The sequence below is a fragment of the Mastacembelus armatus genome, chromosome 4 (genome assembly GCF_900324485.2).
Source record: "Mastacembelus armatus chromosome 4, fMasArm1.2, whole genome shotgun sequence".
Lineage (NCBI taxonomy): Eukaryota > Metazoa > Chordata > Actinopteri > Synbranchiformes > Mastacembelidae > Mastacembelus > Mastacembelus armatus.
In genome coordinates this window covers 22,749,635-22,764,945 of record NC_046636.1, presented here as the reverse complement: position 1 = coordinate 22,764,945, position 15,311 = coordinate 22,749,635, and the positions used below count along the sequence as shown (strand labels likewise).

The window sequence follows — 15,311 nt, the reverse complement described above, 5'->3', positions numbered from 1 at the left end:
ACAGATACTCTAGCTGGGCCAGCAGCTTGTTAGACAGAATTAAACATAAGAAAACAGGGTCAGAAACATTTCAAACCACAACACAGCACAAAGTTTACCCATACATAACAGAACAAAACATATCTACTGCAATTCCAGTTCTTAGTTCATTCTTTTGTTTCCAGTAAATGTTCAGGAAGTGAAATATATTACAGCACAGCCCTTAAATGGATTAGATATTTTTAGACTTTAACAGTATAATTACATGTAAATACCTGAAAAGCACCACTTACCGGCTACTGATAAAACCTGCTCATCACTAACCGAGTTACAGTGCTGTCCCTACTCACAGGAGGATTGCACCAGTGCGGCATGTGTTCCTGTCCAATCAGTAGGATTAATTTAGCATATCTTTAAAACACACAATGAAAATAAGCTAAACTACTAAATTACAAAATTTCAATTATATTTTTATTGGAAAATTACTGAAAACAACATAAGCATTAAAAACATAGGTATTGGATAGATTATGGCTAGTACTCAAGCTTAAACTGTGTCCTTACAGAGTGCCTTAAATACCAAGCATTGAGATTTCTACATAGGATAGCTAAAAATACATGTCACGCTTTACTAAATTGACTTTATAAAATGTCACTGTACAAGAAAAAGGTTCCACAAGTGGAAAATCTATACAAACATACTGTAAAGAAACAATTTAGTAGATTGATTGAGACAAATTAAAATAAGAAAATAAAATTAATTCATTTTTGAATATCTGATTATTGTGAGTTCCCAAAGTCTAAACGTGTTTTGCAAAAAAATAATACATTAACAGGAATTAATATATTATGGAACTTGAAAAAATACATCAGTTAAATGTGTTTTTCCAAAGGTATGTGGCAACTATTACAGCTACCAAATTATATAAAATCCAAAAGTATTCTGCATTGGTTATTAACCAGACCCAACAGAGGCATCTTCTGGTCCAAAGAAGAACTGCACACAATGGACTTTGCATTGTCCCATAACAATGTACACTGTCGATTCGTAGCGTGAACTTTTCAACAGATTATTCTGTGAAAATATATTACAAGAAGTCTCTATTTTCTCCAATACAGATTTTGTGCAAAACATCATCCACCAGGAGTCAAGCCAAGGTCTGAAACTACTGTACAGGGAGTCAACATCAGTAACTTCCATGCATGAAAAAAACCGCATACATACAAAAAAGGCAAAATGTAAAATATTTACCAACAGTTACAAAAATATCAACATGAATAAATTAATTTCATCTACATTTCTTTACTGCCCCTTATCTAATCCCCACTTTTCCAACGAATGGAAAAGAAACCTGGCAAACCTAAAGAAAGACTTCTCTCTATCTGGAGCGCAGAAGTCCTTTTATATATCGTGTCCTTCACTAGTCTAATCATGAGTTCAACCTTGCCCTTGTGCCCTGCAAGCATCGATGCCATCAGAGTGTGAAATACCTGTAAAACAGTGGTTGTAACTGTTTTATAACAATTAAAAATGTAATAGCACACAATCAAGAAGCAATCTTAAGAAGCTAATTAAGTGAAGGCCCAAATTTTGTCGCCTCTTAAAATCCTTTCAAATTACAGTGATTTGATAGGAGGTTCTTAGGCATCAACCTATTTGTGATCGTGTACCAGCTACTGTCATATGTTAGACAAAATCTTCCTCATAGTAGGCTTGCTAGGCTGGTGGTTGGACCATTCTGGGCTTGAATCTGGACAGGGGGAGGACCATCAGTCCACTGGAAAATAAAAGAGAAATACTGTCATCACAGCACAACAAATTGTAAGTGTAAATATGGCATATGTGATAATAGACAGTAGGCATATGGAAACTTGGAGAAAGAAGCTAAGCTGTTTCACATACACTTATGAGGTTATGCTCAGGCAGGCTGCAGGCAGCAATGTGGTCCTGCAGCAGCTGCTGGGAGAAGTTCTGGTGCATTTGGGCTGCTTCATGGGCATCCATAGTGTTCCCAAGAGCTTTGTTAACATCTGCAAGCACAACACAGAGTCAGATCTCCATTCAGCCACACTATATCTTGAGAACACACTGGTACATATAAAAAATGATGGCCTGCTCAAGTCCTCACACTAATGGTGCTATGCAGCAAAGGATAGGGTCATTATGTACCTTTCAACAGTGCTGAAGACCACAACTGAACAGACATATCAGGGATCTTGCTGGCAAGTTGCATTGCAGGTACCACCATGTTGTTGCTTTCCTAAAAAGAAAAAGAAATAATTTTTAATCTCTCACTGATTAATTTGTGCATAGAAAACAACACCTCTGTATAAATTACTGATTTACAAATAAAGAAAGCTGAAGATTTTTGTTGTTACATTTTGGAGCTGCACCGCCTCACCAGAACAATATACCCAGTTCGCCAGTGCACAGCAACAGGCTTCCTCGCTACTACCATGACACCTCAACACTTAATTTCTATAGGACTTGACTCCCCCTGATACGGATTAATTCACTGCTTTTGTAGTCTTTTGTAGATAAATGTAGTCATTCATGAACAACTAATCTGACTCCGTAGTCCACCTGGTATGAACCTCAACTTAGCAGCAGCTGATTTGTGTGCATTTCTGCCCTTTTAAATAGATGCCTCATTAACCATCTATGGTTAATTGCAGGAATTACCATCCTGGAATATCAGTCATAGATGGCACACTGGGCCTGTGGTTAGCTCTGTTGCCTCACAGCTAGAAGGTATGCAACCCTTCAAAGGATAAGCAGTATAGATGATGGATCAATTTTAATCGCATGTAGATGCAAATGTGATCATTTCTTCTGTGATTTGTGATTTTATAAAAAGGTGACTGCATGTTAGGGTTTTATAGGTTTGTGTGTTTAACAGTTTACACAGTTTTGCTATTGTGGGCAGGATGTGTAAACCTTTTTATAATTAAGGTCCCAGTAGCACATGGCATAAGAATAGTTGGAGTGTTTTTTATACCTCCTTAACTGTTAATATATAAAATAAAAAAAGGACAAAATGTTCAGTTCCAGTGCCCTATTTGTGATAACCAACCCCCACTCAAAGCACAAACGTCTTAAAATTAAACTCAGGTCCAATTTAGTGTAAGCATTAAAACCAGTTGTCATGTGTTGGATGTCTTACTCTGTGGTTCCCAAGCACATAGAAGATGTGGCCCAGCAGAACCAGAGAGCAGGCAGTCAGTCTGTTCAGATCCTCAGCATTAGACATCTTCAGGGTTTCCCTGAGGAAACGTCTGGAACACACAAAACAAATATAAATATGTAGCAGTGCAGGGTAGATGTGTGAGTGGATTTACATGTAACAGTTTATGATTTGCAGTACTTGGCTTCATTGTAACGTCCTTGGAAGAAGGATAGGAGTCCCCTGATGTAGAAGGCCGCAGCACGCAGGCAATGGGAGCTGAATCAAAAACAAAAATCAGTGGCTGAACACTTAATACCATAAACAACTTCTAACAAAAAAGCAATGCTTTACTTTACTGCCTTGTGCACACATGCGTGCACACAGCACACACACACAGTAAACAATGTCATTCTTCTTACCTTACTGGAAAGTTGTGGTCTGGGTTTATTCTCTCTAGGAGGCTGTAGAGCTGGACAACAGTTATAAAGGAAATATTTTTAAACTCTATAAATCAGTTTTACAGCATTTTTCCTCACAGGTTTTCTCAAATTTAAGGATAATCTGAATGTGACTATGCAAGATGAATGTGAAAGATACACATTGCTGCTCTCTGGTGGACAGACTGCCATTGTTAGATTACCACAAACATTTTTGCCACATGGTGCAGCAATGTTCTGATTCTCTCCAGATAATATGCACACTAGTATACAGATGGCTGACAGACTAAAGGAAAAAATAGTAACTATCTTAGTAACATTGATTCTACAAGTCTCTGAACACTACTGGGGAGATGAACACCATTCTTCTAAAATTCATGCCAGTCCAAAATCTCCCATAGGTGTTGAACTGGGTTGGGATCTGCTGGCTGTAAAGGCCACAGCACATGACTCACACCATTTTCATAGTTGCCAAATCATTTATTGACCCCATGTGTATTGGTAGAGACCACTTCCATTAGGACAGAAATGTTCCATCAGAGGACAAAGGTAATCACTCAGAACAAGTTTATCCTGATCAGCAGTGCCCTTTACCTCTAAGGGGACAAGTGGACCCAGGCTATGCCAACAATACACCCCTCCCACAGCATAACAGTGCCACCAAATCCCCTCAGCGTAGGGGTCAAGCATTCATCTTTGTCCTTTTATTCATCATGTCATAAGCCATGCGTCATGTTGGTGTACTGGTCAGGCTCAACAACAAGTGAGACTAAACATCATATAGTGTACACTAGTTCTAAATGTATTCTAATGTGTTTTAATGTAAAGGTGTGGCTGATTACTATTTAACTGACCTCCTGGTGTCGGTTTCCTTCCCTTATATACACACTGGCCAAATTGGTTACAATGTACGTCCACAGCTCCTGGTGCGTGGTGAGCTGGAACACAAACAACAATATGGACATGTCTGAGTCAGAACATTTTAAAAAGGGCCTGATTTTAATAAAGAAAATAAGAAAATCTCACTCACCCTCAAAGCTGTGGTAAACTGTGCCTCTGCATTATCCATACAGTTCACTGAGATACAGTACAGACCCTGGAATATGAGAAGAGCAGGAGAAGGAATAACAACCTTTAGGTTGACCGTTATGGATGTCAATTTCTCAACAAAAACAAGGACATACAATTACCGTCTTAGGAAACTTCCTCAGGGCGACAGCTTTTGGAGCATTTAACTAATGTTAACTGATGTTGCAGCTGCTGGTTGAACAATTTTACAAATGTTTACAATCATGTTTTATTTGAATTAACTTTCAATTTGGATAGATGAATTCTTCTGTTTTTCTAAAAAGAGAATTTGTTTTTCCAAGATTTCATTTATTTCTCAAATAATATATACTTGTAAAACATTAGATAAAAATGTAACGCTTCTTTATCAACTGAGTAAAAATGAAAGAAATCTATTTTCTTCAATGTCTAACCTGCTTCATATTTCTATCATTTGCTTGTCCCATGGAAAAAAACTTTTTTTTTTTGACTAAGACACTGTATTTTGTAATAATAAAGTCTTCTGAGTACATAAAGTACATCTGAGCTGACTTCAAAATCCAAGAACTTTTTTTTTTTATTTGAAAAAAAAAAAAAATACTGGACTGGAAATATTTTTCAAATAAATTTGTTTTCAGTCCACATTACATGTAAACGCAACTGTATGTGTTACCATGTCCTCAAACTTTTTATTTTTTTTTTTTACTTTCTGCACAGGTGTAAACACTATTGTACTGCATTGTATTATTTTATAAATACTCACTAGTAGCGTGTGAAGCTGAGCAGCATGGTTGGTGAATAACCTGGGAGACTGTTGGCATAACTGACACACTTGTGATATCTGGATGGAGAGAGAAAAAAGGGTCAATGATCACATTCATGTCCTGATTCCCCTTTCCTTTTATGACAGGTCTCAAGCTATAGCTCAAAGTTGCTGGACTTGTCAGATCTTTTTTTTTTCATATTACACACTAAAATATCAAAAACTCAAGAAACGACCACAGAAACCAAAACAATATACCTCTTGTAATGCAGTGGCCTTGTGGCCTGTGACAAGTCTACACATGATGATGTGCTCCAGTAGAATGACTTGAAAGGTAGAGAGGATTGGGCTGCAGTCCAACACTGAAACATGAACATAAAAATTAAGAATGTACACACAAGTGATGCGAGATGCTTTTTATTGGTTGAAAAGCATGTTTTTTGTATTTTTATTATTTGGTTAAAGTGCATAACTCACTTTTTAGTTTCTCCAGTTGCATAAGAGCCTTGTCTGTGTACTTCTGAGCTTTCTCCAGATAGCCTGCTTGCATGGAGTGCATTACTGTCACCTGTAAAATGGCAAGAAAGAGTATTTAGAACTGTAAACCAATTCCTAATGAAGCATATATTAAAAAAGCACCATGATAGTAATACACAACTCCATCTTGTGTGCAACCCAAATGATAGACAAAAAACAGGGTACTTTCATGTTACATTTGAGAATCCAGTGGTTTTTCTGCTATTTTAAACTTTTTAATATATTTCTGCCTTTTAGACTGCAGTATGGACAAACACAACCAACACACACAAAAAAAAATAAAATAAAATCTCAGCCATCCACAATCTACTGCTGTTTTCAAAGATGATTATTTTTAGGGGCTTTTATGTGGCACAGAAAGAGAAGCAGCATTACCAAATATACGAGGACACACATGTGCTCCTTGGGCAGCCAGTGGAAGAGGTCCGCTGGGTTGCTGGGTAGAATCTCATCATCGTGGAGTGTAGAGATTGTCTGGATGCACTGCTGCAGCTGCTTCAGACATGGCTTCACGCTCTTCACCTGGGCAGACAGGAACATTATGAACAATCCCTTCTTACCACCTACCATATATGCACGCATAACTATCAGTTAATAAGACATTGTAATTTAAACCCCTTGCCTATTTTTTCTAACTCTACCAGACTGGATTGCATACCTGCCCAGCATCCAGGTAGTGTGTGACCTGTAGGACCAGAAAGAAGACCCTGAGGGATTCCTTCTGGATTGGGTTACCCTGCCAGTTTTCTACAATAGTTCCACACAGTGTGAGCAGAGGATGCACCTCCCCAAGCTTCCTCTCCATTAGCAGCAACTATAAAATAAGAAAACAGACGTAGATAATTTGATGTTGCTTTGGTGTTTCAACTCGTATGTAGACACTATAATTGTTGTAAATGTAAGAGTTACTATGCTCTTGCGGTTATCAATGAAAACATTTGCAAAATCTAAGCTTTGTAAGTGTTTATGGTGTTAGCACAAATAAAATTAAGAATGAGACTCACCATCCCTTTACTAAGGAGAAACAATGCCCTAAAGAAATCAAACATATCAAGTCAGTTTTATCCTTATTACATTCTTACAAACAGCTATAAACACTTTATGTTAACTTGTGCAAGTTAACGGCAATGTTTAAATAAAACTGTATGTGTCAAATACAAGGCACTGTAAACCTTGTGTAACACAAACATCACAACATTAGATGAGACGTACCTGGTGTATTCTGAGCCCACCACTCGGGCATACTCCGCTCCAACCCCCAGCAGGTCACAGGCTGACACCAAATCTTTCTCCAGTGTATGAAGTTGCTGAAAGAGACAATAAGAACATTCTTGCCATCACTCAGGGCTCTATTTGTATACATAATATATAAAAAAGCAAAAGCTAACAAAGTTTAAGCATGACAAAACTGTCTCCTATGACTCTCATTTCAATTCAAATGCATATAAAAATGACTTTGATGTACACATTGATGCACATACATACCGCCAACTGGAACAACAGTCTGCAGTGCCAGTATGGTGTCTGCTGTGAAATCTGGATGGCCTTGCGAAGTAGAGGTTTTGCAGAGTCCACCAAATTCTGAAAAGGTATTACAAGGACCAACAAAAAAAGACGAACTTCATTTCCAGTTTCACTCATGAGAAGTGGTAAACATGTGTATGTAAGCTTAAGGTACAGTTAGATAAACACCAACATTACTTACCTGTTGGCAGAAGAGTTCCGACAAAATGCTGGCAGCTTCAAATTTAACATCTTCAAACTGAGGGACTTGTTGAGATATAAACCACTGAAATGCAAAAGACACCAAATGTTAGCGGCGTCATATAGTCGCTGTTTGCAGGCTTCATGTACCATTATTGGTCCAACAGTGGTTAACACTTGGTAAGAACATAAGCGGACGAGCCTGGACTATTATTTACCAAACTACCTGATGATAGCACATTTTATATTTTAACATTTTCATAAATTAACGGCTGTCTAAAGACTTCCGCCGTCCGCTGTTTTCGCTGCCTGCGGCCTACACCCGTCCCCTTCTCCGCCGCATCCCCGCTCTTTCCCAGACCCAGCTGCCCTCACCGCTTTCTCCAGGTGGCTGCGGGCCAGCTCGCTGTTCTTGGTGTGGTGGTAGAGAACCGAGCCGAGCTGCAGATGTGTCCGGGCCTCGATCCTCTGCGGAGGCTTAAATTGAAACACGGCCTGTAAGCAGTGTACACAGAGCCGGATTTTAGGCGGACTGGAGGTTCGGAAATGCTCCGCAAAGCCGAGCAGGGCGAGGTACCAGCGCTCCGGGGCCTCTACGTTTGACGCCATTTTCCCCGACAACAACAAGTTTTTCAGCGCTGTGGCCAGACTCCCGGGTTGCCAGGTTCGGTTACGTACGACCCTCAGGCAAAGCATCTAAAGCCTCAGTTCACCCCTTTGTTATATTTTTTCTTCGTTTTCACGTTTAATTACGTCTGACTGAGAGCTGTTGATTAATTTCTATTTTGTAAAACATTATACTCACAATGTTTAATGTTGCACGCAAAACATACAGTAACTACAAGGAAATGAAGTCAATCGGGGGGACCTGACTACGGTTGATCTACCTTCAGTCGACAGAAATGTAATTAGCTGTTTTGATTATTACTTATTAACTTCTTTGCTTGTCATTTTTCACGAAAACATGTCAACAATTATAGTATAACAACACAGTCAAATGTGATGACTGTGGCCATTGTAACATCTTTGGGTTTTGCACTGTTGGTCAGGCAAATAAACATTTATCCTGTCTAACCAATAGAAACCTTGTCAGCACAGATCTGATTAGTGAATGAATTTAATCGTCGACTTAACAAAACAATATCACGTATCATATTTCATATATTATATGTCTATAAAGTGCTAAATTTGTGAATAAAAGGACAAATTAACAACCAGTATTAACATTAACATGGACGTTGTGGGTAATATTCTATTTTTAATTTTTAAATTTGAATCTTAACATTGATTAAAATATTACATAAAATTACATAAGGCAATGGAAATTTATATTCAAATTCCAGGCAATTAATTGCTACTTATATCCTTCGTGCTATATATGTAGCAGTTTCAAATATCATTACTTACATTTAGTCTTACAGATAAAATATAAACATGTCCAAATGTTCTGTAATGAAGAGAAATACTGAAGAAAGGAAAGTTTAAAAAGACTAAAATAGCGCAGATAAATGTGATAAAAACACCTGGCAACCCAGTGTTGAAGGTAAACTCGCGAGATTTCATCATAATAACGAGATTACTCCGTTGGGTATTGTAGTCCAAAACACTGGTACATGCTGTCCCACTTTCTTTAAGACCTTGAAAAGCCTAAACACGCGTGTGCGCAGCTCCAATAAACACAGTGTGACACTTGGCTTTTACAGCCGTCTTCAGGACACCAACATCGAGGAGAGACCTGCATCCAACTCGCAGCGTGTGACAAGTAATAGGAGGGACGGACCAGCCTCCAGCGAGCCAAAAAAAAAAAGAAAAGAAAAGAAATGTGTGCAAGAATCTGCAGGGCAGCCTGGTGATTTATGTAACACATCGAAGATTTTTAAACACAGACGAAGGTAAACTGCAACACTTTTCTCAACTCGGTTTCCCTGCAGTAACGATGCACATGCCTGTTTATTCTTTCTTTATGCAGCAGTGATCCGCAGTTTATTTATTTGAGGCATGTCAACTAAGTTATTATGTGCACATATTAGGGTTAGGAGAATGACAAGTAGACCAGTGTGTGATGGTTGAGTGTTTATTTTGTTTGGTGCTGTGCTGGAAAATAACGATGGATTGGTCTTTTGTACTGTAATACGCTGTTTACAAGCCAAGCCTGGCTGTGCAGGACATGGGCGTGCGTGTAAGCACGTACTCGGCAGTGCGGATATTGTTTCGTTCAATAAAATGCCTTTGTAATCGTTTCCACGTGTTTTCTTGTATGTTGTCCTCTGCAGGGGGTTTTACCGAATGAGTGACTGAGCGTCTGACAGCTTCGGTAATCTGATGACAACATGGCCCACCGTGTGCACGACCACCAGAGCCGCCTGCCAGTGGCCCAGGCCACTGTGCTGGCACTGCCACCTTCCAGCCAAGCGAAAGTGAGTGTTGTTTCTCTCTGCCTCACTCACATGCTCCAAATTTGAGCTGGCAGAACATTTAACCTGTCACTTGTTTTGACAAGTTAGAGCAGCTAGGATATGGACCACAATTCAAGTTGTTGCTGGGCTGCATTTTTCTTGACATGATTACACAACTGTGGGTAGTATATTGTGGCAAAATCATGGATCAGAAAACATGATACCACACCCATCAGCTATTTGTAAATCTTACAAGTCTTACAGGCAGCGTACATTTGAGCATATATTTCTTTTGAAAAGACCATTTTGGTGTGATTCTAAAACAAACCATACTGTGTGATTCTCAGTGCCAAGGATGTTGTGGTACACAATAGAGCAATCCTAGTACTTCTGAAGGACACTCCATGTATTTTGCTGTAAATAGCAGGGAGGTGACAGATAATCTAAAGCTGGCTGTGCTTTGCCAAGCAATACAGTAGGCAGCATTGAACAATAATAATATTAATCATAACTTATGTTGGCTCTGCTATCGCTGGGTTGGAGTTTGCATGTACTACAGATATGTTGTGTTTTTCACAACATTGACACTAACCTCCTTTTTTACATGAGCATTGTACCAAATATCAGCACATTTTATCACAGATGGGATCAGTGGGTCGGTAAATTGACTGGGTATATGGTAGGCTGTACTAGTTATTTAAATCATCAACTCAATCATTCAAATGTAAATGAATGAAATTCAAAACACTGTATTCCCTCCTCTCATATGTTTATCATATGTGCTGGACACTATATTATTGAGTTAGTGGGATTGTTTATTGGGTTCAGTGTCCATTCCAGCTAAACGATTTTTGTATGTGTGTATGTGTGTGTGTGTGTGTATACACATATACACATAAACAAATTGCTCTGCTTCCAGATGCACAGGTTGGTGTTATTTCTTGTTATTCCGTCATATCAGCTGAGTCACTCAGGCTGTAATCTACGAGCAGATTTCACTGTTCTGTCTCAGTAACGGTGCAGAGGGAGCGCCACCAGAGTGTTTGTGCTGATAAGCTTATGACATGGTTACTTCCTTGTGAAGATCAAACGTCCATGTGATAAATGATTAAACTTACCTTTTTGGTCATAACTACAGTCACCATTGTATGGTCATTAAGATATCTTGTGTTTTTTTTAAAGGCATTGTTAGGGATATTAGTTTGTATCAGTGTAATGTGATAAAATGTTCCCTCAAGTAATTCAGTATAAACATACTGTATCTGTTTCTTCAAACAGGACTTGAGGCCCAGATGGACAGCTCTTGAATCCCTGCTCTGTGGTGCATTTGCTGGGGCAGTAGCCAAAACAGTCATTGCACCACTGGATCGTACCAAGATAATTTTTCAAGGCAAGAACACCATTCCATCAAACTAGCTTTTCAAAAACAAAACATACAAATAATTGGACAATGTGTAATTGTCTTAAATTCTGTTCTGTGTATTACACTACCATTAGGTTTTTACCAGATATCTTATTGACTGTTGTGGTTCTTACTAAGTAATAGTTCATCTTTTTAGCAGATGTTTAACCATGAGGTTCACTGTGTCTGTCTCTTGTTTTTCCACAGTGTCATCGAAAAGATTTTCCACAAAGGTGAGTTCAGCTTTCTGTCCTACCAGCAAAGCAGTTATTCATCATTTAGATGGGACAGAGGTGTGATGTTTATTGCTAAACAATCAATTAGTCACTGACAGAGAAGCAGTTAATGCCAGTTTCTGATTAGTGATTAATCATGTAGCAAATGCATCATTGTAATCCATTACAATCTGAGTATATTTGACTCACGCTATCACTTGAGGATCTGGAAATCATTAGTTATTATATTATATATTATTCTATATTGTTTTGAGTATATCAAACAATAAACTAGTACATTTTAAGTAATTGTGAATTAATTAATTATGAAAATCATCTGTAGTTTCATCTCACAGCCTCATCCACACATTCATAAACATTATAAACATAATATGCAATTATACCCTTAATTACATAACAGAAACATATTGGAGCATGTATTTCCGTTTCTAACCCAACCAGGAGGCCTTCAGGGTCATCTACTGCACATACATGAAGGATGGGGTGTTCAGCCTTTGGAGGGGCAACTCTGCAACCATGGTGAGGGTCATGCCCTATGCTGCCATCCAGTTCTGCTCCCATGAACAATACAAAACCCTACTGGGGAGCTACTGCGGCTATCAAGGAAAGTGAGTTAAGATTTTCTCTTTTAATAGTTTTGATTTTTTTCCTTTCTTTCTTTAAAAATAACAAATCACAAGTAAGTTCGTAGCAATACTATAGCATCATGGCTCTCAAGATGTCACTGGGCAATGAGCCACCTTAATCCAGGCTGACATAACTCCAGCTATTGCAAATTTGATGCAGACATTAGCTGTGTTTTGTGTTAAGTAGTAGATGTTAGTGTGCTGTTCTAAATTGCCCATAGGCGTGAGTGTGAGTGTGTGAGGTTGTTTGTCTCTATGTGGCCCTGTGATGGACTGGTGACCTGTCCAGGGTGTACCCCTGCCTTTCACCCAAAGAGAGCTGGGATAGGCTCCAGCAGATCCCTGTGATCCTAAATAGGAATAAGATAGATAATGGATGAATGTTAGTGTGCTGTATTAGCATTGTTAATGAGCTTTGAACCTTACCCAGGCCTGTGATCTTCCCTGCTGACATTTTGATAAACTTTTATAAATGTGTTTTTAAAATGACTCATTATAGTTAATATTGTCATTTATTTCAGAGCTTTACCTCCTTTCCCACGTTTTCTGGCTGGCTCTCTAGCCGGCACAACTGCTGCTATGCTTACCTACCCTTTGGACATGGTGCGAGCCAGGATGGCTGTCACCGCCAGAGAAATGTAAGTTCCTATCTCCTGTTAGTTACATTTCTAAAACGCCATGCGTTAGTTCTTGACATTGCAACAAAATTGAAACTTGAAGGGTGTAGCTGTTTCTAAATGTCATACAATAATGTTACTATAGAAATGCATCATCTAAACTAGCCCAGTTAACTTTTAGCAGGATTAGTTAGGACTGGCTTTCTCCAGTATGGTTAGCTGTTGCATTTTTTATGTGGTATAAAATACTGAATTACTAAAGTGTTGAAAGATCTAAAATTATTTTTTAGTTACAGTCACATTTTAACCATTGCACAATAATTTTGACATGGTTAAACAGATGTCTGAAAGTCAGATTCACCTTTTATCTCAGGATGGACCAAATATGCTGCATTTTAGCAGCATATATAATGATGTCTGGTTTGCTATTGCTGTTAAATAATGTTTCTGTCTTGTCTGTTGCTTGTTTTTCCAACAGGTACAGCAACATCATGCACGTGTTTGTGCGAATTTCCCAAGATGAAGGTGTGAAGACCCTTTACAGAGGCTTTACCCCCACTATCCTGGGTGTAATCCCATATGCAGGCATTACGTTCTTTACATATGAGACCCTCAAGAAGCTACACACTGGTACACATTAGTACTATTTCTTTTCATTAGTGCATTCAGTTTAGTACAGTGAAATTTTAGATAAATTAAAAATTATGTCATTGAGATGTTGAGCTCTTTATTTCTTTGTCTCTTAATATAGAAAAAACCAAGCGATCCCAGCCGTACCCCTATGAGCGTTTGGCTTTTGGTGCCTGTGCGGGCCTCATTGGACAGTCTGCCTCATACCCTCTGGACGTGGTGCGTCGGCGCATGCAGACAGCGGGTGTCACGGGCTCCTCATACAGCACAATTCTGGGGACCATGCATGCAATCATAAAACAGGAGGGAATTATAGGTGGACTGTACAAAGGCCTGAGCATGAACTGGGTTAAAGGGCCCATTGCTGTGGGGATTAGTTTCACCACATTTGACATCACACACAGCCTCCTACTCAAATTGCATCAGATGGGCTACTTCACCCAGTGAATCAATGGGCAGCTCCAGAGGGATAGCAAAAAGCACAGACTGGAATATGGGATGTGGTCAAGACTGTCATATGGCAATGAAAAGTCTCTGCACTCGCTCAGTGAGGGACCATCCTGCTGCACGCTTCAGGCAGGATGTCAGAGGAGAGGATGAGTGGACAGATGGACAGGAAATATGTTGTGTCAGGTCTCCCTAGAAGAAGAGGTTGCTAACCTCAGTGAAATTACTTAGTTAAATAATATAAAAAGTTAAAAAAAAACTTTGCTAAAAGCTAAGTGAGAAGGAAACTAAAATTGTCAGTCACACAATCAAAAATTTGTTTTGAAATCAAGGTACCATAAAGGTGATTAACAGTGGAACATTGGATAACAAATGTTTTGCTTTTGATTAATGCATTTGGAGGACTTTGTTGTGTTAATAACATAACACTTGCACTTTATTCGACATACAGTGTTCTTTAACTAATTCCTGTATAAACAGAGATAACTTCATTTTCAGTTTCATTGCTTTGAAATTGTATTTTATTTTCATTTTATCACCTTGCTTTACTTTCTGTTTGGACAATTTCAAATAACCAGATCGTGCAGAGGGATGGTTTGTACCTGATAACACATGGGTGGTTATGCAATTTTTGTTTTAAATTTAATGATGGTCCAATGTGAATTTAGCTGAAATTTGATTATAGGATGGTGATTAAGTCAGCAGGACTGCACAGGACCACTGTCCATCCAGTATTTTGATTAGCGAAAGTTAATCAAATATCAGAAATCTGTCTGCCTATTTGTTCTATTTCAGGTTTACACGCATATTAACATTTGATTTTCATAATGTGCTCACATTGTTTTGCAGATTCTATTGCCGCTTTTACTTGATTGTGAAATAAGTAGAAATAATGCTTTCACTGGTAATGTACAATGTACATTTTAATTATACAGTATTTTCCAAAGATGTATGTTTACAGATATTTCAAGAATAACTGATTATACAATAAAATGTCCATCCACAACAACAAGTAATGACTCCTTTGGTCCACTTGAGGGAGCCATATGATAAGCAGAGGTAATTGCACCATCAGCGACGTCAAAGAGCAGTCTTAAATTTAGGAAAACATTTATTTATTGAGAGGATAAACCACTAAACCACTTGAGATGAATCATCTCATTTTTGAGGGGGTCCTCAATTTACACAAAATATACAGCAATAATTGTCAAGCGTACAAAAACAACAACAACAACAACAGAAAAAAAGGATACAGGACAACACATTCATTCACACTAGCACACACAATTTAGATTTGACATTTGAAGATTGTATTGTTATAACA

General features: G+C 38.5%; 2 protein-coding genes across 2 annotated transcripts; one reads left to right on the top strand and one right to left on the bottom strand.

Moving 5' to 3' along the window:
• Nucleotides 1–428: 428 nt before the first annotated feature.
• Nucleotides 429–8,290, bottom strand: LOC113129449 (MAU2 chromatid cohesion factor homolog). The gene is made up of 18 exons (XM_026305444.2): nt 8,009–8,290; nt 7,635–7,718; nt 7,415–7,510; nt 7,142–7,236; nt 6,934–6,961; nt 6,588–6,743; nt 6,305–6,451; nt 5,870–5,960; nt 5,651–5,754; nt 5,393–5,470; nt 4,613–4,678; nt 4,437–4,520; nt 3,565–3,614; nt 3,344–3,421; nt 3,143–3,254; nt 2,149–2,239; nt 1,882–2,009; nt 429–1,756 (listed from the first exon to the last, which is right to left on the bottom strand). Exons 1-18 carry the CDS (start codon nt 8,240–8,242, stop codon nt 1,682–1,684), a joined length of 1,797 nt encoding a protein of 598 aa, XP_026161229.1. The 5' UTR covers nt 8,243–8,290; the 3' UTR covers nt 429–1,681.
• A 938-nt stretch (nt 8,291–9,228) lies between these two features.
• Nucleotides 9,229–14,999, top strand: LOC113129506 (mitochondrial coenzyme A transporter SLC25A42-like). The gene is made up of 8 exons (XM_026305541.2): nt 9,229–9,525; nt 9,907–10,050; nt 11,308–11,419; nt 11,639–11,664; nt 12,109–12,275; nt 12,815–12,931; nt 13,389–13,540; nt 13,662–14,999. The coding sequence occupies exons 2-8, from the start codon at nt 9,964–9,966 to the stop codon at nt 13,985–13,987; spliced, it is 987 nt and encodes a 328-aa protein (XP_026161326.1). The 5' UTR covers nt 9,229–9,525; nt 9,907–9,963; the 3' UTR covers nt 13,988–14,999.
• Nucleotides 15,000–15,311: the final 312 nt, after the last annotated feature.

What these genes read in the sequence shown, in the direction of transcription:
- LOC113129449 (XM_026305444.2), bottom strand. Translation starts at nt 8,242, where the DNA reads ATGGCGTCAAACGTAGAGGCCCCGGAGCGCTGGTACCTCGCCCTGCTC. An exon ending in CTCAGCTTCACACGCTACTA is followed by an intron (nt 4,679 to 5,392) that starts GTGAGTATTTAT and finishes CTCATATTCCAG; the next exon opens with GGTCTGTACTGTATCTCAGT. An exon ending in GACCACAACTTTCCAGTAAG is followed by an intron (nt 3,422 to 3,564) that starts GTAAGAAGAATG and finishes TTTTTGATTCAG; the next exon opens with CTCCCATTGCCTGCGTGCTG.
- LOC113129506 (XM_026305541.2), top strand. Translation starts at nt 9,964, where the DNA reads ATGGCCCACCGTGTGCACGACCACCAGAGCCGCCTGCCAGTGGCCCAG. An exon ending in CGAAAAGATTTTCCACAAAG is followed by an intron (nt 11,665 to 12,108) that starts GTGAGTTCAGCT and finishes TAACCCAACCAG; the next exon opens with GAGGCCTTCAGGGTCATCTA. An exon ending in GCTGTCACCGCCAGAGAAAT is followed by an intron (nt 12,932 to 13,388) that starts GTAAGTTCCTAT and finishes TTTTTCCAACAG; the next exon opens with GTACAGCAACATCATGCACG.